The sequence below is a fragment of the Branchiostoma belcheri genome, unplaced genomic scaffold (genome assembly GCF_001625305.1).
Source record: "Branchiostoma belcheri isolate BF01 breed outbred unplaced genomic scaffold, Haploidv18h27 scaffold162, whole genome shotgun sequence".
NCBI lineage: Eukaryota > Metazoa > Chordata > Leptocardii > Amphioxiformes > Branchiostomatidae > Branchiostoma > Branchiostoma belcheri.
The window spans coordinates 161,756-183,617 of record NW_017803069.1 but is presented as its reverse complement, the minus strand read 5'-3'; the positions used below and the strand labels follow the sequence as shown (position 1 = coordinate 183,617).

Genomic DNA, 21,862 nt, shown 5'->3' with positions numbered 1-21,862 from the left:
ATAATATACTACACGGTGTCAGATCAAAAGGTCGATCAGTTCCAAAAATCACCCCAAGGCTAGGGTCGTCAGGTTTTTGTAGGGTCAGTTCCTAGGCCCTGATATTACTAAATCTGTTTTGTTGCACAATGTCATGTTTAAACTTGCTCTTATTCAGACCACTACAGTGTTTCTTTAGTAGTAAAATATGGTGCAGAACCAATTAATTGCACTGTGTTCTATTCTTGCCTTATAGAAAGCAGGTGTGAGTCGACGTGCCCAGCAGGGTACATAGCCAATGCGGAGTCCCATGAGTGTGTGGAGTCCAGCTGTGCCCAGGACCAGTACTACAGCAGTGAGACAGGCAGGTGTGAGGACTGCCCCTCCAACTGTCGGGCTTGTGACAATGATGGAGACTGCACAGGTACATTGTACATAACAAACTACTGAACGAGATGCTTGTCTGGGCAAGCAGTGACAGGAGAAAATGTTGATCTAATTGATGCGCCAGAGATCGTTAAACGTTTTAAACATTACAGTAAAATGCAGGCAAGATCAATGTTCTTTCGGCCATTCCAGCAGTGTGTATCGGTAATTTCCCACCCCGCATGAGGTAAATTAGTACTCCTCCCACTATCCTTCGATATTACCATGACCTGCATATGAATGCACAAATCTAACGAGAACCAAACCTCTGGACTGGAATCCAGACCCAAACCTAAATGTGGGTTTACGTACACAGCACTAAAGTAGCGGTGGTTGTTTTTAATGTATTTAACTCCTGTTTTCTCCCATGTTAGAGTGTGCCCCCACCTATATTGTTGTGGATGGGCGGTGTAGACCAGAGGAGACCTGTAAAGATGGGGAATACCAGGACAGGGTAGGTACAAATCACATCTCTTAGTAACCCTAACTATAAGACCACCTTACCTCATACATGTATTTATGTTTGTTTTACTCTGTTTCTTCTTCCTCTTCTCTTCTTCTTCAAACAAGTAAGGTCAATGTCCTGAACCAGACGTCTGTCACCATGGTAACTAGTGTTGGGTTACATCATGTTGCAATTTTATAGCAGGAGGTATTTAGACTCTTGTCACCATATATAAGTAAGAATTAGCAGAGCAGAGATAATGTATGCAAAGATAAACATTATGCATTTGCTTTGCAAATGTTACCTTTCTAGTTTGTATTTTATACTCAAGCCTTGCCTGTGCCCACAGGACAGAGACACAGCTGAGTTGTCGTGCCGACCGTGTCACCAGTCCTGTAAGACCTGCAGCGGTCCCTCCGGCTCCGACTGTGACAGCTGCAGGGGGGATGATACCATTCTGGACAGGGGGGAGTGCATCACCAGCTGTGGACCTGGAGAGTACATGGACAGAAGGGAGAAGAAATGCAAAGGTAAGACTCTCAATATGTCTGTCAGTGAATATATAATAATCTGATTCAATATTGTTTTGTACTGCATATACTTTATAACATTTACTTCAAAATCATCTCACATCGATGACTGTAGACCTAATGGCATCCAGCGCAATTTCAGGGAAAAGCATGCAACTGTTCAGTTATGATTCTATAAATTGTACTTTAGACTGCTTTGAAAATGTTTGGCACTGTAACAGTTCCCCTTGACTCTACATAGTTTCTACGCATGTATCTCCGGTGTTAATATCTTCCTGCCTTTCTCCTATCGTCAGCCATAGCTCGGTGTGTTGACCGGCGTGACAGGAGTTGGTGTGATCTGGTTCTCAGGTTTAATTTCTGTGTGAGGCCCTACTTTGTCAAGCGCTGCTGCGGCACATGCAAAATCTACATGGAGGACAGACCCATGCGTAGGGGTAGCTCCCGACATGCTCATGGAAGAAATTAACACATGCAGTCCCAAATGTGCCACATAACAGTGGACCAACTAACAAATGAGATTCCCATATTCCATTGTTGCAAAAATGTAATCATTTATGTCAGCGACCAAAACTACCAAACAACCGAACTGACACACATTCCAGGAACCAATTTTGATATCTTTTTTGGCTGTACTGCATTCCACTGTAAAATACTGGGCCTGGCCAGTTTTGAGTCTTTTTTCTCCATTTTACACATTCCTCTGAAAATGATTGTTTCCATTGACATAGTATCTGTGGGAACCATGTGCCTGTCCTTGGTGCTGAAATGTGTGTTGTTAGCCAAGCCTTCCAACTGGCTACATCCCACACCATTTCATGGACAAAATGTAATAGCTAATACTGTTGAGTCTTGAACTTACCGGACATTTCTGTGCAGAAAAGCATTTTGAAATTATCTACATACAAAATATACTCCTCGATCATTTTCAAAAACAATATACCTCTATCTACAGAGTGATAAAGTCCGTATTACAATGTAAGGGGACTGTATTTCCATTATTTTTACATGTAAGTGCAAGACTTTGTGTAGGAAAGGACTGAAAAGGTTTCCATCATTATAGGAAGCCATACATACCTCGATGTCTTCACTCCATATCCCTTGTTACCTCATTCAACTACATGTAGAATCTGATGTAGTTAGCTAGAGTGACAGGCAGCTAGTGTATCTGAAATCCCCTCTTCCTTGTGAAATCTGATAGCCACATAATGTACATGTCACATAGCACTTCATAACTATTTTTAGAAGATATTTTCCTACCTTGTAGATAATAATATATATTTTAGTACATTTTGATACCAAAGTGTCTTGATAACTTTTCAATCAACTTTATTCCCATGACAGATTTTAACAACATTTTAGGACACTGTGAGGAGAGTTTTCTCACAAAGACCATTTTTTTATACATTGTAACTTTTTTAACTGAAGTTTGTGCCAAAGTTTGCATGGACAAATCATTGTACAGTACCTACATGTATTTATTGTGTAGTTAATGTAGAATTTGTTTTGCTTTTGTTTTGCATCAAAACATTAGCTACTCATAGAATTGTGATAAGCAGGAAGGCCTGTTCTAGAAAAGATCTTTGAATCTCAAATTTTCACTATGTTTTCAGAACTGCAAAATAAGGTAAGTGTATACTGTAGCCTGTTTTCCAAACTTCCTTGCTTATTTGGCTTTTCCGCTAAAGTCTGTATGTGCCTTCTTTCAATCTGATCTTTTCTAGAACACTTCTGATGTACAATATAATTATGTAATTTTCTACAAGATGTAATATAGTAAGAAGATCTAAATGAAAAGTACACTGGACTGCTGTGTCTGGGTGCTACTTGTCCTTTGTACTTCTTTTCACTTATAGTTTTTACACCTTTTGTAGTCAATCAATATTGCTGATTAAACTAGCTTTCTGGGATCTTCTGCTTTGATTTCTTGGGTCTGTCATTTCTGAGTGGTCTCCTTACTTAAACTTTATCATGCTATGATCAAGACTGCTTTTACTGTTCCAGCTACACCAGTGTTCTAGCCAGTGTCTGCGTCTTTCCATCATTTAACGGAACTTTGCTGCTCATGATGGACCATAATTTTGCCCAATCCCTCATTTTTGACATACAAAAATCATCGTTATTCTGAAGATAATAGAATGATTGTTATCAAAATAAGTTGAGTCTACCAGCAAAATTTGCCCCTCAAGATGCAAAAAAAAAGTGTTTAAGAGGGTAAAGATTTCCACATTTTCTTTTGCCCGATGCCTTGCACCTTCAGCACTTGACACGATATTACGTCAAACAAAATTGCGATGACAGAAAAAATGTCATACTGGCTAGAACACTGAGCTACAGCAATCTCCAATCTTTAGGTAACTGTTCTGAACATCTATAAGACAGTAGTCCTAACCGCATGGCAGTCCAGTTTACTTTTCCATATAGTCACATAGAAATTGCCTTAGATTAGAAATAAAGCTGCACTAACACTGAAGGCCCTGTCACATTTAGAATACGGACTCCCAAACACTAGCTGAACTCCCCCCCAACCATGGTTAGGAGTAGGTCAGGAGCAAGGTCGGCTGGTGTTCCGCCAGGTCGGCTACTGTTCGGCTGCACCAGCCAAATGTTTCAAAATGTGTAGAAGGTTTGAGTGCAGATAGGAGGATGAGAGGCATGAGAATGGTCAGACTGCTCCCTTACGTCAGCCAACCTTGGTCAGCTGGTGTTCAGGGGGAAGATTTTGAATGTGTGACAGGATTAAGGGGCAAACTAGGATCAAAGGAAAATGAAAAAAGAAAATTTGATAAGCGATGCAGAGGAGAAAGAAGAGCTTAATGAGCATGTACATCACTTTTAGCTGAAAAGGTCTACTAATGTTCATGCCTAAGACTAATTGCAGGAAAACTATGTTTGCAGGGTTTGAGTTTTTAGTCATTAAAATAATATGTAAGTCATGGAAGGCATAATAGGAGAGCTAAAAAGATTTCAGTAAAACTGCAGTATACAGGACACCGCATTCACGTTGAAATTCTTACTTCTCTTTTCAGCAAAAGATTGAATAATGATAAGATATTTGACAATGTAGGTTAATGTGTTGAATAAAGAAACGATCACTGCATGTTCCACTAGCCTGTCACCCAACGTGTAAGGAGTGTACAGACGAGTATGACGACACGTGTACAGACTGCGATGACGGGTTCCTGCTGACGGACAGTGGGTCCTGCGAGGCGGGCTGTCCCCCGGGACAGTTCCTCCACCACCGGGACTGTCAGTCCTGTCACAGGGAGTGTCAGACATGTGATGGGCCGCACCACGACAACTGTCTGTCATGTCCGGAGGGATCATATCTCACTGGTGAGTACATGTACATGGAATGTGTCAGTGGTTTGAAGTGTACAGTTTCTTCACTTAGAAGAATGGGTCACATCATGTTGCAATTTTATAGCAGAAGGGATTTAGACTCCTGTCACCATATATATGATGACATTGTGTTTGAGTAAGAATTAACAGAGCAGACCATATGCGATGCTAAACATTATGCCTTTGCTTTGCAAATGTTATCTTAAACTAGTAACTGTTATGGGTTGATTTCTAGACAAGCAGTGCTCGAGCCACTGTCCTGAAGGTACGTTTGAGGAGACGTATGAAGATGACAGCGGGGCGACGGTGATGGAGTGTCGTCTGTGTCACGTCAACTGTAAGACCTGTCAGGGGGACGGGGAGAAGGATTGTATTGAATGTGCCAACGACATCAAGTACAAACAGGATGGAAAATGTGTGACGGAATGTGAGGAAGGGTGAGTGACTAGTTTTTTTTTGAATTGTAAAGTTTACTGTAACTGTTCTTAGTGCCAAATGTGCAGATCACATAGGCAACAACACCAAATCTGTCTGTGTCCTAACCAGTGTTTGGACACTATCAACAATAAGCCAAAAGGCTGAGGGTCATCACTCCACTGAACAGTGAGGAAAGTTGTGCAAAGTGCCTTTCCCAAGGATACAACATCAGGCATGTCAGAGGATTGAACTTGGGACCTCTTGATTCTGAGCCATGCTCTTTTACCATAATGACACACGATGCCACGCTTTATAATGTAGCTTTGCTGAGAAAGGCACTTAACATCACTAGTGTATGTCCTTTGAACAGAACCTAGAAAAAAACAATATCTGGACAAAGTCCATTGAAGATTTTTAGTCCAATAAAAAAAGGCCAAATTAGCAATGTTTTGTAAGAAAGCTGTAATGATGAACTACGAATTGACAAATGTTTTAATTTTTATAAATCAATCCATGAATCTCCTTGATCAATCAATGGCCTGGTTCCTGACTGAACACCAGGTTGTTTAGACACCAATTTGAAAATATACATTGTCAATTTGATTTATTAATAACCATTACGCAACGTTAGTGAGAGAGTTTTCTACTTACTCCCTTATAAGTGACCACATGTTATCCTTAACAGGCACTATCCTGACCTGACCAATGAATGCCAGGCATGCTCCAGTGAGTGTGAGACGTGTGACGGACCGCGCAGTGACCAGTGTGTGACGTGTCCTTACGACTACTACCTGGTCCAGGGCCAGTGTCTGGAGAAATGTCCAGATGGTTATTATGACACGATGAGGCAGGAGAAGGAATGTGGAGAGTGTCACCCTTCCTGTGCCACATGCAATGGTAAGGAGATTACATGTACATGTACATCCAAAAATAATTTCATCTGGTTGGTTAACACATTGGATATTGTGGGTTTCTTTCTACACGACCGGTAGAGAATCTCATCTACTTAATTTTGTTTCGATGTCTATCAGACACCTTCCTCAGAGCTTCTGACTGTAGTACCATTTCTCGTATGTAGCTGATGTAGGTGGCGCTTTCGGGGAGAACAGTCCTTATCCAGACCGATTAACATTACACTAAACAAAAGATGCTCATTAATACAAATGTAACTGTTCTATGTGATGGTTATTTGACAGTTGTGTAAGAAATAGACAGTCCAACTTTGATGTGGGCTACATAAGTTACAAATCATTTTCTTTTTTACCATAAAAGAAGTATACAATTATAATTGTGATACAAAATGCTGAATCAGATACATTATCAGTCATTGTGTCATATGACAACATGGCGACTATGACTAATAAGAGTTTGTATGCACTTTCCTTACACAGAGGGTGGGAACTACAACTGCCTGTCGTGCCCGTTTGGGTCCAAGCTGGTGAAAGGTGTCTGTTACCCGATGTGTGAGGAACACGAATTCTTTGTTGAGGATACCCAGGTCAGAACTACATGACATTGTATACATTGTGTACATTAGTCAAGTATGGTGTATTCAGAATGACTTGACGTACCAGTCCGACTGCCTGTCGAATCGCCTGTGCGGGTGAAGGCCAGAGGGAGATCCAACCAGCGGGAGAGCTGTGACTGAGGATGATGTGAAATACACCGTGTTGCATTTTACTATTTTTGCTGTATACACACAAGAGAAAACACACATTTCAATGGAAAATTTGCCAAAATTTCTAGTCCCTAAACAACGAATTGTGTTACCTGGTATCAATCTCAACATCCGAAATCAGTATTCACAATAGCGGCGCACATGAAGGATTCAAATTATGATTCTAACATTTGGAAGCCCGCATGATGATTTAAAACCCCATGTGATACTGCTAATTACGGGCCGGATCGTACATTATAATTGCACACCAGCTTTAAGCTTCTTACTGTAACATTTTTTAGAATCTATGTATTTCACTAATGTTGTGACCCAAGCTTGATCTGTCCTGTATATTTTCTGCAGAAATGTGATGAGTGTGATGTCTCGTGTAAGACCTGCCGTGGCAGCACGTCCCATGACTGCCTGTCCTGCGAGGCCCCGTACGGGTACCACGCCATGAAGCACCTCTGTACGGCCTGCTGTGAGCCGGGCTCACCGGAAAGCGAGTACTGCTGCATCTGTCATGAGTCCACACGTGAGTACATACAGTAGTGTATCCCAGTCAGCACAAAGTTTTCTGTCAATTGCTGGATCTTTGTGGCATGTAAAAGTGTAACTAATCAGTCAACCATGAACGAAAAAATTTACAAAAATCTTGGGTAAAATTATAAAAACATCTAAATGACCACCAACCACTCTCAATCAATAAAACATTTGTTAACCTTGAAACTTGCAGTACTTAGGAATTTAACTTATTGCAAATCTTTTGGTTATATTCTCATTTTTGCATAGCAAAAAGATGTTTTACGCTTCAGAATCCCTTGCCGACAATAGAGGACATAAACACAACTGGAGAGTGTATATGGTTTGGCCGAGAACAAATAATTTATTCAGAAATCAAGACATCTGACAGCAACGTTACTAAATAACAAAAACACTTAGGCAGAAAATAGCCGGGGACATATAAGACAATTGCAGGTACAATAAAGGCACTGAATCCCCTTGGGACTTGTATGACGTATACGTATACATGATATGATATAACCGGTCAACGCATTTTTGAGAAGGTCAGATAAGATCAAGTAGCGTTGATAAACGTCTTATAAAGTGAACAAAGTAGTTTGTAACATACAGAAATCATCAAAAACCACAAAGCAAGCAAACATAAAGTATACCGAGAAAAGCGGGAAGTGACAAAGGGTCGAAAAAACGTAAAGCAATGCCAATGTACAAACTGGTAGATGCTAGCATAAACAGATGAGGTTAAGGCGAAGCTAAACAAAGCATACATGGAAAGATAAAGCTAAGCTAGACAATGCTATGCTAAGCAAATTTTTATACATGTACAAGGAAAGATAAAGCTAAGCTAAACAAAGCAAAACTAAGCAAATTATACATGGAAAGATAAAGCTAAGCTAAACTATGCTGTACTAAGCAAATTACACAAGGAAAGATAAAACTAAGCTAAACAATGCTATGCTAAGCAAGTTATACATGGAAAGATAAAGCTAAGCTAAACAATGCTATACTAAGCAAGTTATACATGGAAAGATAAAGCTAAGCTAAACAATGCTATACTAAGCAAGTTATACATGGAAAGATAAAGCTAAGCTAAACAATGTTATACTAAGCAAGTTATACATGGAAAGATAAAGCTAAGTTAAACAATGTTATACTAAGCAAGTTATACATGGAAAGATAAAGCTAAGCTAAACAATGTTATACTAAGCAAGTTATACATGGAAAGATAAAGCTAAGCTAAACAAAGCTATACTAAGCAAGTTATACATGGAAAGATAAAGTTAAGCTAAACAATGCTGTACTAAGCAAAGTATACAAGGAAAGATAAAGCTAAACTAAACTAAGCAAAGTATACATGGAAAGATAAAGCTAAGCTAAACAATGCTTTACAAAGTAAACAACTTGCCTGATACGGGTGCTAATAAGTGTAAAAATGTACTAAAGACAACGACAATATGTTTAAAGCTTGAAACGTTGTCAAATACGGTTACCTGTACAGAATGGAAGCTAATGTATTTGGACCCGCTAAGGCTTTTAATACATACAGTCACGCATATCACCTATGATACATATGAAGCTAGGGGCGTATGTAGGATCTGAATGCGTCTGAGGACCAACGCCCTAGTGCTCGCAGCTGTGCGTCAGGGACGCCGCTAAGGGCTGCTTGAGTGGCGGCTCCAATTCGGAAAGAGTGCACAGTGAACTTGTGTGGGTCCAAGTGGACGTGAGTTACGCATTTACGAAGGATTTGGGAGAAGAAGTCACTGGACACAGGGCGACCGTTTTGACGGAGGAAAAGGCAACCTGCGCAGTTCCCCCGGAGGGCTAGGTATGAGGTCATATTGGTAACTGGACAGTACGAACTGCCAGTGTGAGGGGAGATGGAAATGGTTGCTGGGCGGGAGGGGACACCGTGTTTGTAGGTGCGATAAGTCACAACTAAGGAGCAGGAGCTATAGGGAGGTATAATCTGAGTTTGTACGTCTGAAAGCTGCAGGGTATGGTTAGACGCGCCGGTGACGGTGACTTCACCGACGCGAGAAAGCGAATGGTAGCTAAACAGGAAAAGGGCCTTGAATAGTTGTTGGTCGTAGACAGACGCGACTACAGTGGGCAATGAGTCGAGTAAGGACTTAAGAATACTGGGGTTTATTGGTCTCCTAGTGTCAGGGCGCTGGGACTTTCGAGCGGCCTGCACAACTTTCTTAATGAGGAATGATTGGGTTGGGTCTGGGAGGTTTATCAGCTTATGAATAAAACTAATGGCGGAGAGTTTTGAGGAGATGGAAGACGCCGCGAAACCTTTGATGTGCATGTACGCCGTGAACTGCGAGACAAGGTTGGTAGACAGTGGTGGGACGGCTAAATCTTCGTTGTATGTGTCTAAGGTAAATTGGCGGAACAATTGCCATGACTGACGGTAAGCACGTAAAGTAGAAGGGGCAAGGGAGGAGGCTAGAAGGTCTGTCACGGTCTGATTAAGGTGTTCGGCAGCAGGTGGGGTGGCACGGGTGTCGGGCTGGGGTCCATGTGTGGAAAGGTCTGTCGGAACCGGGCGACCTGCAAGCGAGATAGGGTGTCAGCCATGATGTTTTGGGAGCCTGGTACATGGGTAGCCCGGCAGAGGGTGTTATGGCGTAGGGAGGTCAAAACAAACTGACGAACCAAAGGCATGATTAGAGGGTTTTTGGAAGTCTGACGGTTGATAATGTGGACTAGGGCAGCGTTGTCTGTGTGAAAGAGGATGCTGCGATTGGCCCAAAGATGACCCCAGAGGTGCAGGGCTACGACAATTGGGTAGAATTCTAATATCGTTATGTTTCTGGTACATAGAGAGGAGGGCCAGGAGCCGAAAAACCAGGCCGTCCCGCAGACCCCCCCGAAACCTAGGGAAGCAGCTGCGTCCGTGAATAAGTGTAGGGTTGAGTTAGAGGCGAAAACGTCGTCGAGAAAGAATGACCGCCCATTAAAATCGTTCAAAAATGTGAGCCATAGGCGTAGATCTTGGTGAATTGCACGGGATAAGGGAATGCGACTATTGTTCGATTTGGGGGACTTGGTAAGGTCAATGAGTCGTCGTAGAAAGGCACGACCCGGGGGAACTACCTGGCAAACGTGGTTTAGAAGACCAATGAGGGACTGTATTTGTTTGAGGGTGGCGCTGTTAAGGTCTAAAAAGGCTACAATTAGATCCTGACATTTAGCTAGTTTATCCAAAGGGAGCCTTGCCTCCATGGAGACCGTGTCTAGCTCGATCCCTAGGAAAGACATAACCGTGTTGGGTGCAAATGTCTTGTCCTCCGCTAGCGGGACCCCCACGTCAAGGCACATGGTCGAGAATGCGGTAAGGTCGCTGTTACATTGTGCAAATGTGTTGTTGGCAAACAGAAAATCATCAAGAATGTGAGTAGGATACTTAATGTTTAATTTGTTACGGGCGATCCATTCGAGGGCGGAACTAAAGGACTCGAAAATGGCACAGGATGTAGAGCACCCCATTGGCAAGCACCTGTCATAGTAGAATTGACCGTTCCAGAAAAAACCTAACAGGTGATGGTCATTGGGGTGGACGGGGATTAAACGAAAGGCTGATTCAATGTCAGTTTTAGCTAGGAAACAACCAGGGCCAAGAAATTTAATGTGTTGGATGGCATCGTCAATCGTAGCGTAAGACACTGAAGAAAGATCTGGAGGAATACCGTCATTGACGGACAACCCTGGCGGAAAGGAAAGGTCGTGTATAATGCGGAATTTGCCGGGCGATTTTTTGGGAACCGCGTACAAGGGGGACAAAAACAGGTTTGGAAACGGAGGGGAAGAGAAGGGTCCAGCAACCCGCTTAGACGCCAGCTCTTGTTGGAGTTTGGCGTGGATTACAGTAAAGTCAGAATCTTTTGGGTGGGGAGGGGAGGTTGGGGGTCGGGACCTGGGTCCGAAATATTCTAGCGGAAAGCCAAAAGTGAAGCCATCTAAAAGATATGCTTTGTCCAGGTGGGGGTAGTCGTGAAGGTATTTAGCTAGGGCATCGGCTCTAACGGGGGTTGGCAAATGTGCAGATTGTCGTAGGAGCTTAGCGTTTGTTGTTAGGGTAGGAGGAAGGGCGTGAGTTGGGAACGGTTTGGGGGCACTGGGGCGCTTTGTGTGCCCGGGAACAGTGGAAGCACGAGTGCTTCCAGGGGCAATCGTGCTTAAAGCACTGTCCGTTTGGCCTGTGGTATTGAAAACAATACCCTGAGGGGATGTTGGAAGTCAGTTTTGGTTTGGGAGCATGAGCGGGAGATGAGACAGTAGGTGTTGGGGAAGGGGCGGTGTGGAGAGCATCGACATAGAGTTGCAAGTGTGGAGTGGCCCAAGATGTGGTAGGGGACCCCTCCCTGAATTGGCGGAAGGACTCATCGTAGCGGAGCCAGTCAGCTTTGCGCGAGGCTAGGGTACGGATGAGGTGGTGATATGCGAGGAGCTGGGAGCTGTGCTGAGGGTGGCGTTGTATATACACAAACTGGTAGATTAAGAAGGCAGTGGACCATTGGTCCAGGGAGAGGTTTTGTTTCGGATCGGCGGTGCGGTTCGCCAAGGTCAAAGTGGGTGTCAGGGAGTCAGACAGAGAGACGGTGTACTGTGGGGCTGATTTCAGGGAGGGGATGAGATTTTTGAAATTAACATACTTATGTTGCCAAATCTTCTCCTTAACCTGCTCTGGAATGCCTGTGTCTAGCGGGACATGTATGTTACTGCCAGCGAGGGGGAAAGGATTAGGAGGGATGAGCTGGTGTAGGGCGTTGGTCTCAGAGCCTGCGGGAAGCTTATCGCTATCGCTACCTAGTACAGACTTATCACTAACGTTACCTAGTACGGACGCCGCGAGGGCGCCGGCTGGAGTTCCTGGGACAGTGTCCAGGTGGGTCGGTGGCAGGGCGGGGTGGCCAGATGTGGAGGTGTTGAGCGCCTGCTGCGAGGCAGGAGGCTGGGCGCCAGGTGCTCCCCGGGGCATGATGGCGGCGAGGTTCCGCTGGATGGTTTGGGTGGCCGACGTGAGCTCCGCCAACTGCCGCTGGAGGGTCTGGATGTCTGTCGGCGGGGGTGGTGGTGGGGGAGGCGGTGGTGGTGGTGGCGGGTTCTCCTCGTGGTCGGTTCCGCCACCTCCTGTCGCGTTCTCCGTTGAGCGTTTGCTGCGCCGTGTTCTCGGCATCGCTAGGGCTCAAGGGGAGGAAAACGGCAATTAGAGCGATAAGGTGTGAATTGGATGATGGAGTCTCTGCGTCCGGAAGGAGCAGATGTGCCCTAAATTATGAATTGTCAAGACATAGTGCCTGACCGAAAGGTTATACAAAAGCTAGCTGTACCACACAACAAATGTTCCACACGGTGCAAAGTTATACAAAAACTCGCCCAAAGTAAAAACTCGCCCGACAGTTCCAATATTAACATTGAACCGCACGCCGGGACGAGGAAAACAAAATAGCCGTCAGCGCAACCATTTCTATGATTGGACGGCGCCACACGACGGGAAAGTAACGCCCGACAGTCCAATTATTAATTGAACCGCACGCCGGGACGAAATACATAAAATGTCCGTCAGCACAAATATGAATAACGGTTGATTGTGCCACGCGACGGTAATAAGTAAAGTAAACAGATTGTCCGTCAGTACAAACACGAATGCTTGCACCACACGACGGTAAGTAAACAGATTGTCCGTCAGTACAAACACAAATGCTTGCACCACACGACGGTAAGTAAACAGATTGTCCGTCAGTACAAACACAAATGCTTGCACCACACGACGGTAAGTAAACAGATTGTCCGTCAGTACAGACACAATTGTGCGTACCACACGACGAAGAACACCAATGAGAAGTACACGGGTTACTAGACACTAGGCGAATATATTTATTTCCTGTTAAGAGTAACTTATGCTTTGTTGAAGGTCGTGGAGAAGAGATGTAATTTCCCGTGCTTCTAGTAAAACTTGTAAGGTGCGGGCGGGTGGGTAAAAAACTTAGGCCGAATCGAAACGGTGTGGTCAACACGAAAGTCAGTGCCCAAGTGAATTGAGAGCCGAGACCCGAATTCTTATGCTCAAAGTCAAGTACCACGTGGTGCGATCTGGATCAGCCAATAACCGTCACGCAATGTAAATCATAACAGCCACAGATTGCGACGCGGTCTGGAGATTGTCAAGGGCGATCAAAGGGGGGGCCGACACAGGCGGCACCAGCGTCAAAGAATTTGGAGATTCACACCTTGGGTGCAGTTGGACCACATGGAGCCGTTTTCGGCAAAGACAGGACCTTTGATCTTGGCGATTATGACACGTTGAATTTACATCGGCTAGACAAACCAATTAGTCTGGCGGCATCCTTTTCGCTCAAAACTTTATTTTTGCATAGCAAAAAGATGTTTTACGCTTCAGAATCCCTTGCCGACAATAGAGGACATAAACACAACTGGAGAGTGTATATGGTTTGGCCGAGAACAAATAATTTATTCAGAAATCAAGACATCTGACAGCAACGTTACTAAATAACAAAAACACTTAGGCAGAAAATAGCCGGGGACATATAAGACAATTGCAGGTACAATAAAGGCACTGAATCCCCTTGGGACTTGTATGACGTATACGTATACATGATATGATATAACCGGTCAACGCATTTTTGAGAAGGTCAGATAAGATCAAGTAGCGTTGATAAACGTCTTATAAAGTGAACAAAGTAGTTTGTAACATACAGAAATCATCAAAAACCACCAAGTAGCTCACTAAACTGTGAGCAAAACATGAACCGCCCAGAAAGACGCTAAATGCGGCGAAATCCAACGAAAGACTAGGGGAAAAGGTATGGACTGTTCAAAGACAAAGACCGGAACAAAAAGTGTTTTGGCGGGATGGCAAATGAGGGATTAGAGCTCCTCTTACGCTTCTGAAATATTGTAGGTTGCCGAAGTCGCTAAGATGAAGGCCATCCGAAACAAAGTAATTTGGATTCTTTTGCCACAGCCGAGCGTGGTACCATGTGTGGACTGAGGGAGTCGCGTCAACGAGGGGACGGAATGCTGTTCGGAAGGCGTCGACGCGTGTGTGGAAGTCGGGCATATAACGAGGCAGTTTGTTCCTCCACAAGGGTTCTGCTGCAATTACGGCGCGGACGGATGGGATGTCAGAAATTTGCTGGGTCAGCGTCAATAGGTCACGGGCAATTTGTTCTGGCGTCAGGTAGTGTTTACAAAGGTCATTGTGAGCTAGCTCCAAATAAACGATATGGGGATTCCCCGCTTCAAGGGTGGGAAGTATGTGCGAGTAGTACTTGGGGATCGTGCAGCCTGGTACACCATAGAATTGAATGTCAGCGTTAGAAATCCAGAAATTTGGAGAGACGGCACGCCCGGAGGCTGTGGTGGTTCGGCGCCGGACAAAAGAATCGAGACGAGAAACAAAAGAATGTCCCGTAATGGCAATGCGTGTTGGCGGGCAGTCCATGACAAAGAAACAGAAAGTAGAGCAGCTCACCAGAAAAGTTTGATACTGGGCGAGGAGATGCGGGTTGGTCGCCGAGCGTGTTGTCTGGAGCGGGGAGTGGCGGGACGGCGTCAGGCTGTTGGAACGGACGCCGAGGTCCTGGGTGCTTCCGTCCGAGGATGATAGCGGGCCTGGTGACCGGAACGACGGATGGGGCGGCGACGGGCTGCCGGGAACTTCAGCGTCGACCGGGTCGACTTCAGCGTTGGACGGGGCGGTCACCGCTCGGGAGTGGGAACGAACGCTCGTGTACTGGATGTTTCCGTAGAACGAAACTAGCGGGTCTGCTGAGATGAACACGATGAAATAAACTTAGGCCGAATCGAAACGGTGTGGTCAACACGAAAGTCAGTGCCCAAGTGAATTGAGAGCCGAGACCCGAATTCTTATGCTCAAAGTCAAGTACCACGTGGTGCGATCTGGATCAGCCAATAACCGTCACGCAATGTAAATCATAACAGCCACAGATTGCGACGCGGTCTGGAGATTGTCAAGGGCGATCAAAGGGGGGGCCGACACAGGCGGCACCAGCGTCAAAGAATTTGGAGATTCACACCTTGGGTGCAGTTGGACCACATGGAGCCGTTTTCGGCAAAGACAGGACCTTTGATCTTGGCGATTATGACACGTTGAATTTACATCGGCTAGACAAACCAATTAGTCTGGCGGCATCCTTTTCGCTCAAAACTTTATTTCTTCTTTATTTCTAAATCTGAATTCAGTACTATGAAAAACAGGCTATATACACACAAAACTTACATGTAAGGACCTAAGAATTTAATGTACATGTACAAACTAAGCATTTTAGAAGATGTCTGATTTCACCAAGGCTAACATTTAATGATTTGCAGTTTTGGGAGGAGAGAAACCCGTTTAAGATTGTTGTTTGAAGAATAGTTATGCTTTAGGGAATGTGAAGACAGTTACAACTGGTGTTGAAGTGATGTAATTATCTCCCTGCTGTTCCAGGAGTGTGTATCACAGATCGTGAGGCAGACTCCGGAGGTGTCCAGTTTTCCTCCACCGGCTCAATCCCCACTAACGTGGCGTACATCGCCGTGGCAACCTTCATCTGTGTCGTGATCGTCGTCCTGTTCTTCGTGGTGTTCGGGTTGTTACAGGCGCGCAGCAACGGAAGCCTCTGCTGGGCACACAAGTACCAACAGGTCTGACTCAAACCATCTTTCTTCTAAGTAAAGAGACTCTTTTTACACAACCAGGTGTTTTATTCACAGCCGACGTTTTGCTTACCATCCGTCACCTTCCTCAGTCCTAGGAAAAAAAATTATTTCCTGTATCCTGTTTCAGTCCTGAAAAAAAAAATAGGATTGGTAGGTAAAGGGATTATCTTTTTTCCTTTTTTCTTCGTAGACTTCAGAAGTGATATCTATGTAGGGGTCCATCTTATACATGAGGACACTTTTATTTTTAATGTCAGTGTTAGAAAACCAATTGTACAACTTGTACAGTATATCACATATAATTTGCTTTCTGTAATTTAAAAAATTGTACTCCATTGTACAATTGGTTTATTATATTGTAAATAATATGTAACAGACTGAATGTTCTCTTAAACCTTTTAGTTTCTCTGCAAAATCGATATTTCATTATAAATTAGCGATAATTAAGATTTTTTGAGTCTGCGAATGCTAATAAAGTTTCTTGTGTCTTAAGGTCCCCACCACCAGGTATGAGAAGATGAACGATCACGTCAACATCCTGTCACAGGAGGACTTCTATAACGAGGACTCTCTATCTGAGGATGAAATACACAACATCACCTCCAGACATTAAAGGCAGCTAGTGCAATTTCAGGGCGGCAAAACTGGATTTTCAAAGTCAATTTGTTGGACATTATTTTAATGTTACAGTTAGTACAAAAAATGTAGCACACGTAGGTTGAATTAAACCTATTTCATAGGATACTGATACCTGTGACTAGTGTGAGGCAAAAATTCCATGTTTGCATCATAGGCTGCATGGTTCTAGGTACAGTGTATTTATGGGTGGTACCCTTAAAAGAGTCATCGCATGGCTTGTTTTGGGCTATTTCAAACTCTTTGAGTATAATGATGAAAATGTGCTAAGAATTGGCAGTAAATGTCAATATCAGACAGATTTTCCTCATCTAAAATATTTTTTGTTTTGCCGCCCTGAAATTGCATTGGATGCCTTAGTCTTGTCTTGTGTTCAAGTCTTTTCTACCCAAACAGATAAGGGCAACCAAAGAGTTATCTGTATAAAGTTGTAGAAGTTCTTCTAGTATGTACTACATTGTACATTTTGCATTTTGTGAGCGCAATAATTACATGACTGTACTACTACTTGTTTTCTAACTGGGGCACCTTTTTCCCATTCTTTTTACTCACATTACTTGCACGTATGTTGTATATCTGCCAGGAAAATGTGAGAATGTGTTTTACTGTTACAGTACAATGATAAGCCACATATTTGTGTTAATAAGCTACTACTCAAGATAGAGGAGAGCTGATAGTGAGAAGTGCAGAATAATGAAAAAAGTGAAAATTTTCTATGGTGCTAAAACAACATCAAGGAATGGTAGACTAATAAATACGTTGACTTTATTTAATTTAACTATAATTATGTGACCCTTAGAATGTAAAGGCCTTAGCAGTTTTTATTCCCAGAGCGAAGCATTAAAACCAGACAAAATGGTAATTAAGATATCAGATAGGATAACCCATAATTTGATTGTTTTGATATCTATGGTACCAAAAAATAGTGGGAAACCTAAGGATTTTCATTAAGTGCCAATTTTCCTTGTCCAGAGGGTCAATGTCATGTTGAAAGATAAACAGGAGTAGATGGTATGTGTGGTGCGTTCTTTGAGTATCCCTGGTTTGAATGTGTGCCAAATCAACACCTTACGTTCTCTGGAATGCTATCTGAAAGGTTCTATATTCAGATCACATTCCTGTAATGCCCTGTAATGTCTATAGAGCTAGCTTTCATTTTAGGTCATCCACCAAAATAACTCTCAAGTGCATTCTTTAACTGGGTACTGTTGTCATGAAGGACATATTGTTGACACCCAGGAAATGCTGATTTAGCCATGACCTGACCTATGTACTGAGTAACTGTTCACTGTTGAAACAGATGTTGTCAGCTGTCTCATGAATATGATTGTTAATCAGAAAATTGGTATAGTATTTTGTGTAGCAGTTTTAATGTATTGTAGTGTATAGTACACTTAATTGCACAGGATATGTTGTGCCTTAGCTTGCTCTTGCAGAAAAGTTTGTTGACAATCAATATGCTATGTTTCAGGAGTATGTATTTATGTATCTTCTTATAGTCTAGAAATTGTGCTAAAACTTTGTCGGAGTGTTTTTGTATATTTAGCTTCTGTGATTATGTACATGAATGACTGTAAATAATCATGTTTGATCCTGAAAGATATTGAAGAAAAATGATGTTAAATATAAAAGTTATTTGAAGCTTGCTGAAGAAAGAGTGCCTTAAACCATTCTCCACTACAAATTGTGGCTGTGCAAGCACAAACTATTCTAGGAAGGGCTTTTCGAAACAGAAATCATAGTGGGCCAGGAATTGGTGAAATTAAATAATGGGCCCATTTGCAATCATGTAGCTTGTACGTACATGGAACAGAAATTGCATGCATGAAATTGATTAATTTAGAAATGTCACCATTGAGAGCTCTTCAGAATCTTGCATATTATTATGAATTTAGAAGAAACCGATTAGTAATATAGAAAGAGAGTGGCCCTAATCTAGAAGCAGATTATTTTGGGGGCAGGGGACGATCAAATTGGCCACCCGAGTTACCTTTTGCCCCTGTGGGTGGCGTCTTGGGTACTACCTGGCCAATTTGAAACTGTCTGCCAATTTGATACTGTAACAGTATTGCAGCCACCAAAAGTTCTGCTTGGAGATTAGGGAGGCACTTCAACTACATTGTATGTTGAGGTACTTCTGTTAAGAAATATGACAGGAACAGCCTTGGCTATCTTCTCATTAATGATGTAAAGCTCACATCAAGCCATATTAATACAAACTTAGAGATGCATATTTTTGTAATCCGGTTATTGTAGTAGATCTACATATTATATCCTTGTCATGTTTTCATGATGTAAAAATGATTACTGAATCAAAGAATGGGAACTAGAGGACAAAAATCTCACACCTTTGTTATTTGTGTTGGCTTTTCTATAGTACAGTAATTATGCAATGTATGATCATTGTAGATTGCTTTGGCTCAAAACAACCTTTTACAGTATGTGGACGGAGCAGTATTTGATAGCTACATTTAGCATAGGTGCTGTTTGGATTGTTAGACCGTACTGTTTTTTTACGATATTATAAGGTCAACAACCTGTGACCACAAATATACAGAACAAATAATCAAATAAGCAGATCATACATTTTTTTATACCGAGACCCAAAAGAATCCATCCAGACCACTGTGAGTTACAGCAGCTGCTGTGAACACACAAACATCGACCAAATACAAAACCCTTCCGAGGAAGGATGTCTCCTTTCCCGAAGGCAAAAAGTTTTATCAAATGTGCAAATACAGTGTCCTTTATTGTGCATAACCGGCATTCAGATACAAGTGGCAACAGATGAAATACATGTATGTATGTTAACTTTGTGATGTCTCGAGCCTCAAAGAAATCAGAGCAGTGACAAAGGAGTTGGTCCCAACATATTCTAGCCTGGTGTCTAGTCTATTGTGTTTGGGGTGGGTTCTCTTCGGGGCTGCAGAAGCTCTTCGCCACATGCCACAGCTACATGTAGGTTCCGTGGTAGGCTTTGGGCAACGGGAGTTTAATTTAGCCCTACCACAATCAATTCCTGGCGTGAAAAACTCTACTAGCAAACCCCCCAAAGGTGTAACACTCCCCCTCCGGGTGGCCAGAGCCCCAACTGCGATAGACTGGACACTTCAGGCTTAATACATTCATGTGACACAGACTAGTACTGCATGCAAGCAACCATATCAGCCTTTGGAATACTTCTAATCAGAAACTCCAACAAGAAGCAATTCAATGTGGAGAAGTTTAACATACATTGTACAGTAAATTTAGTATTTTAAGTTAAATGGTACTGTAACATCAGCCCCAAGGTAAATCAGCAAAAGACATAAGCCATTTCACTTAATTATTATAATGTGTGTTCCCTGAAACAGTTCATGCCAAAAAGTAAATTCTTCACTGATGTCGTTTTTTTCTCCCAATTCAATAATATTTGGACTTCCTGAGTGTAGATATATATTAGGTTTGTAAATGTCACTACATAGTACATGTAATATGTGACTGTACAATGTATAACCAGTGCAATGGCCATTGTTTTTTTTTTGCTCGCCTTGCATTCGGTACAAACATGTACTAGGTAGTGAGTTTGATCCCTAGCCTGGCCAAGTCATACCAAAGACTTACAAAATGGTACATACTTCTTTCTCTGCTTAGCACTCGGTATTCTTAAGACTGTAACAGTTTGTAGTTAACACATGCGCCCCTCTACCAGTAGACTATCCCCCTGCTGTAATGATTGCACTACTGTGTGGCCCAACGGCTTAACTGAACTACAGATCAGTGCTGCTAGGAAAGGACTAACAGTAACTAAATTAAACAATTATATTTAACATGTGAGTGTACATATTTTGTGCGACTACAGACTCTGAGAACAAATAGTAAATATTTGTTACTACTTAGAGGATAACCTTCTCTTCAAGGTAAGCCTCTAAACTTTATATTACTAGACAAGTGGAAGCTCATTTTCCATTATTTCATTTAGTGTTCTAGCCAGACTGAAATTTCTTTGTCATCTCAAGTTATATGATAATCATGACTGTCAAGTGTGCTGTGTACATGTACATGACATTGTACATGTAGGACAATCCTAAGGGTTCAGGGGGCATGCTTCCCTAATATAATTTGAAATCTTGACCCCCTGAAATGCTATTTTCTGCATTTTGAGGGGCAAATTTTGCTGGTAGACCAAACTTACTTACTATTTTTGACAACACTTTTCATATCTTTACACGCCGATTTTTGTTGATTGGGCAAAATTTTTGTCCGTCACCTGCCGTAAAAGTCTGTCAAATGACAGAAAGACAGATGCTGGCTAGAACATCGGATTTGATTTGTTGACAACAAAACATTCTGACAACACCACTGAACCCATTAATTAAATAAAGCAGTAATTTAAAATGACACATACTAAAAGTTAGGTCTAACTCAAAAGACAATATTAGGCAAGCATTTGGCACCACAGCAGCAAATAATAATTAATAAATAACAAGAAGCATCTCTCAGCTCATAATATGACAACTACCATTTTTGGTAACAAATTGTCTAATGTCAGACTTGCAAGTTGTATGTTGTTAACAAAGACAAACAGAATTTTGTTATATTCCAGCCAATACAAGATCTTGGAATGAAGAAGAAAACAACTGTGACGACTTCATACTTTGATGACAAACCTTCACTTACCAATAAAAAGAGTTAAAACATCACCAACAAATCTAAAATAACATTAATTTTGCACTAGATCCACATTGTGTAGTACCTGTACTTGCATTTGTTCAGGTCAGAAAGGATCTTTACATTAACCTTAGGCTAGTTCAGCCAGAGGATGATTGTGGACAAGTTTAATTTATAAACTTGTGGAGAGCCACACTTCTGGTTTTGCACATAGATGTATCTAAGGCCACACCAATTTAATTTGTTGGTTCTCGGATTTTTTCAGGAAAAATATGAAGCGACAGGGCAAAAAAAATAAAAATAAAAACAGATCTAGGCATCCTAATATAGCCCCAAATGCTACGATAGGAGGTATGAAGTCAACACAAAAGGCTGGTTCAAAATTTAAACGATGAATTTTGAACTTCTAATGATACCACTGCATTGAAAGATGGAATAACTGTAACGACTAGGAAGAAAAGGACTGTTTTCAACTGTTCAGGGCAAAATATGAGTATTTTGCAGTTGATTCTGAAATTTTTTTTTTTTGCAAATCAGGAAAAAATGAAGAGGCGAATCCGA

General features: G+C 42.3%; 2 protein-coding genes across 2 annotated transcripts in view; one reads left to right on the top strand and one right to left on the bottom strand.

The window, feature by feature from the left end:
- Window positions 1-18,982, top strand: part of LOC109466292 (proprotein convertase subtilisin/kexin type 5) — a 45,269-nt gene extending 26,287 nt beyond the window's left edge. Inside the window, exons 23-32 of the mRNA XM_019763999.1 lie at window positions 236-403; window positions 780-859; window positions 1,200-1,380; window positions 4,492-4,716; window positions 4,958-5,159; window positions 5,825-6,036; window positions 6,531-6,637; window positions 7,160-7,331; window positions 15,804-16,000; window positions 16,509-18,982. Of these exons, the coding sequence (XP_019619558.1) occupies window positions 236-403; window positions 780-859; window positions 1,200-1,380; window positions 4,492-4,716; window positions 4,958-5,159; window positions 5,825-6,036; window positions 6,531-6,637; window positions 7,160-7,331; window positions 15,804-16,000; window positions 16,509-16,628 (1,664 nt within the window). The 3' untranslated portion in view covers window positions 16,629-18,982. The remainder of the gene's footprint in view (window positions 1-235; window positions 404-779; window positions 860-1,199; window positions 1,381-4,491; window positions 4,717-4,957; window positions 5,160-5,824; window positions 6,037-6,530; window positions 6,638-7,159; window positions 7,332-15,803; window positions 16,001-16,508) is intronic.
- On the bottom strand, window positions 11,366-15,116 carry LOC109466293 (unconventional myosin-XV-like). Its single transcript, XM_019764000.1, has 2 exons — window positions 14,826-15,116; window positions 11,366-12,514 (listed from the first exon to the last, which is right to left on the bottom strand). Exon 2 carries the CDS (start codon window positions 12,504-12,506, stop codon window positions 11,388-11,390), a length of 1,119 nt encoding a protein of 372 aa, XP_019619559.1. The 5' UTR covers window positions 12,507-12,514; window positions 14,826-15,116; the 3' UTR covers window positions 11,366-11,387.
- Window positions 18,983-21,862: the final 2,880 nt, after the last annotated feature.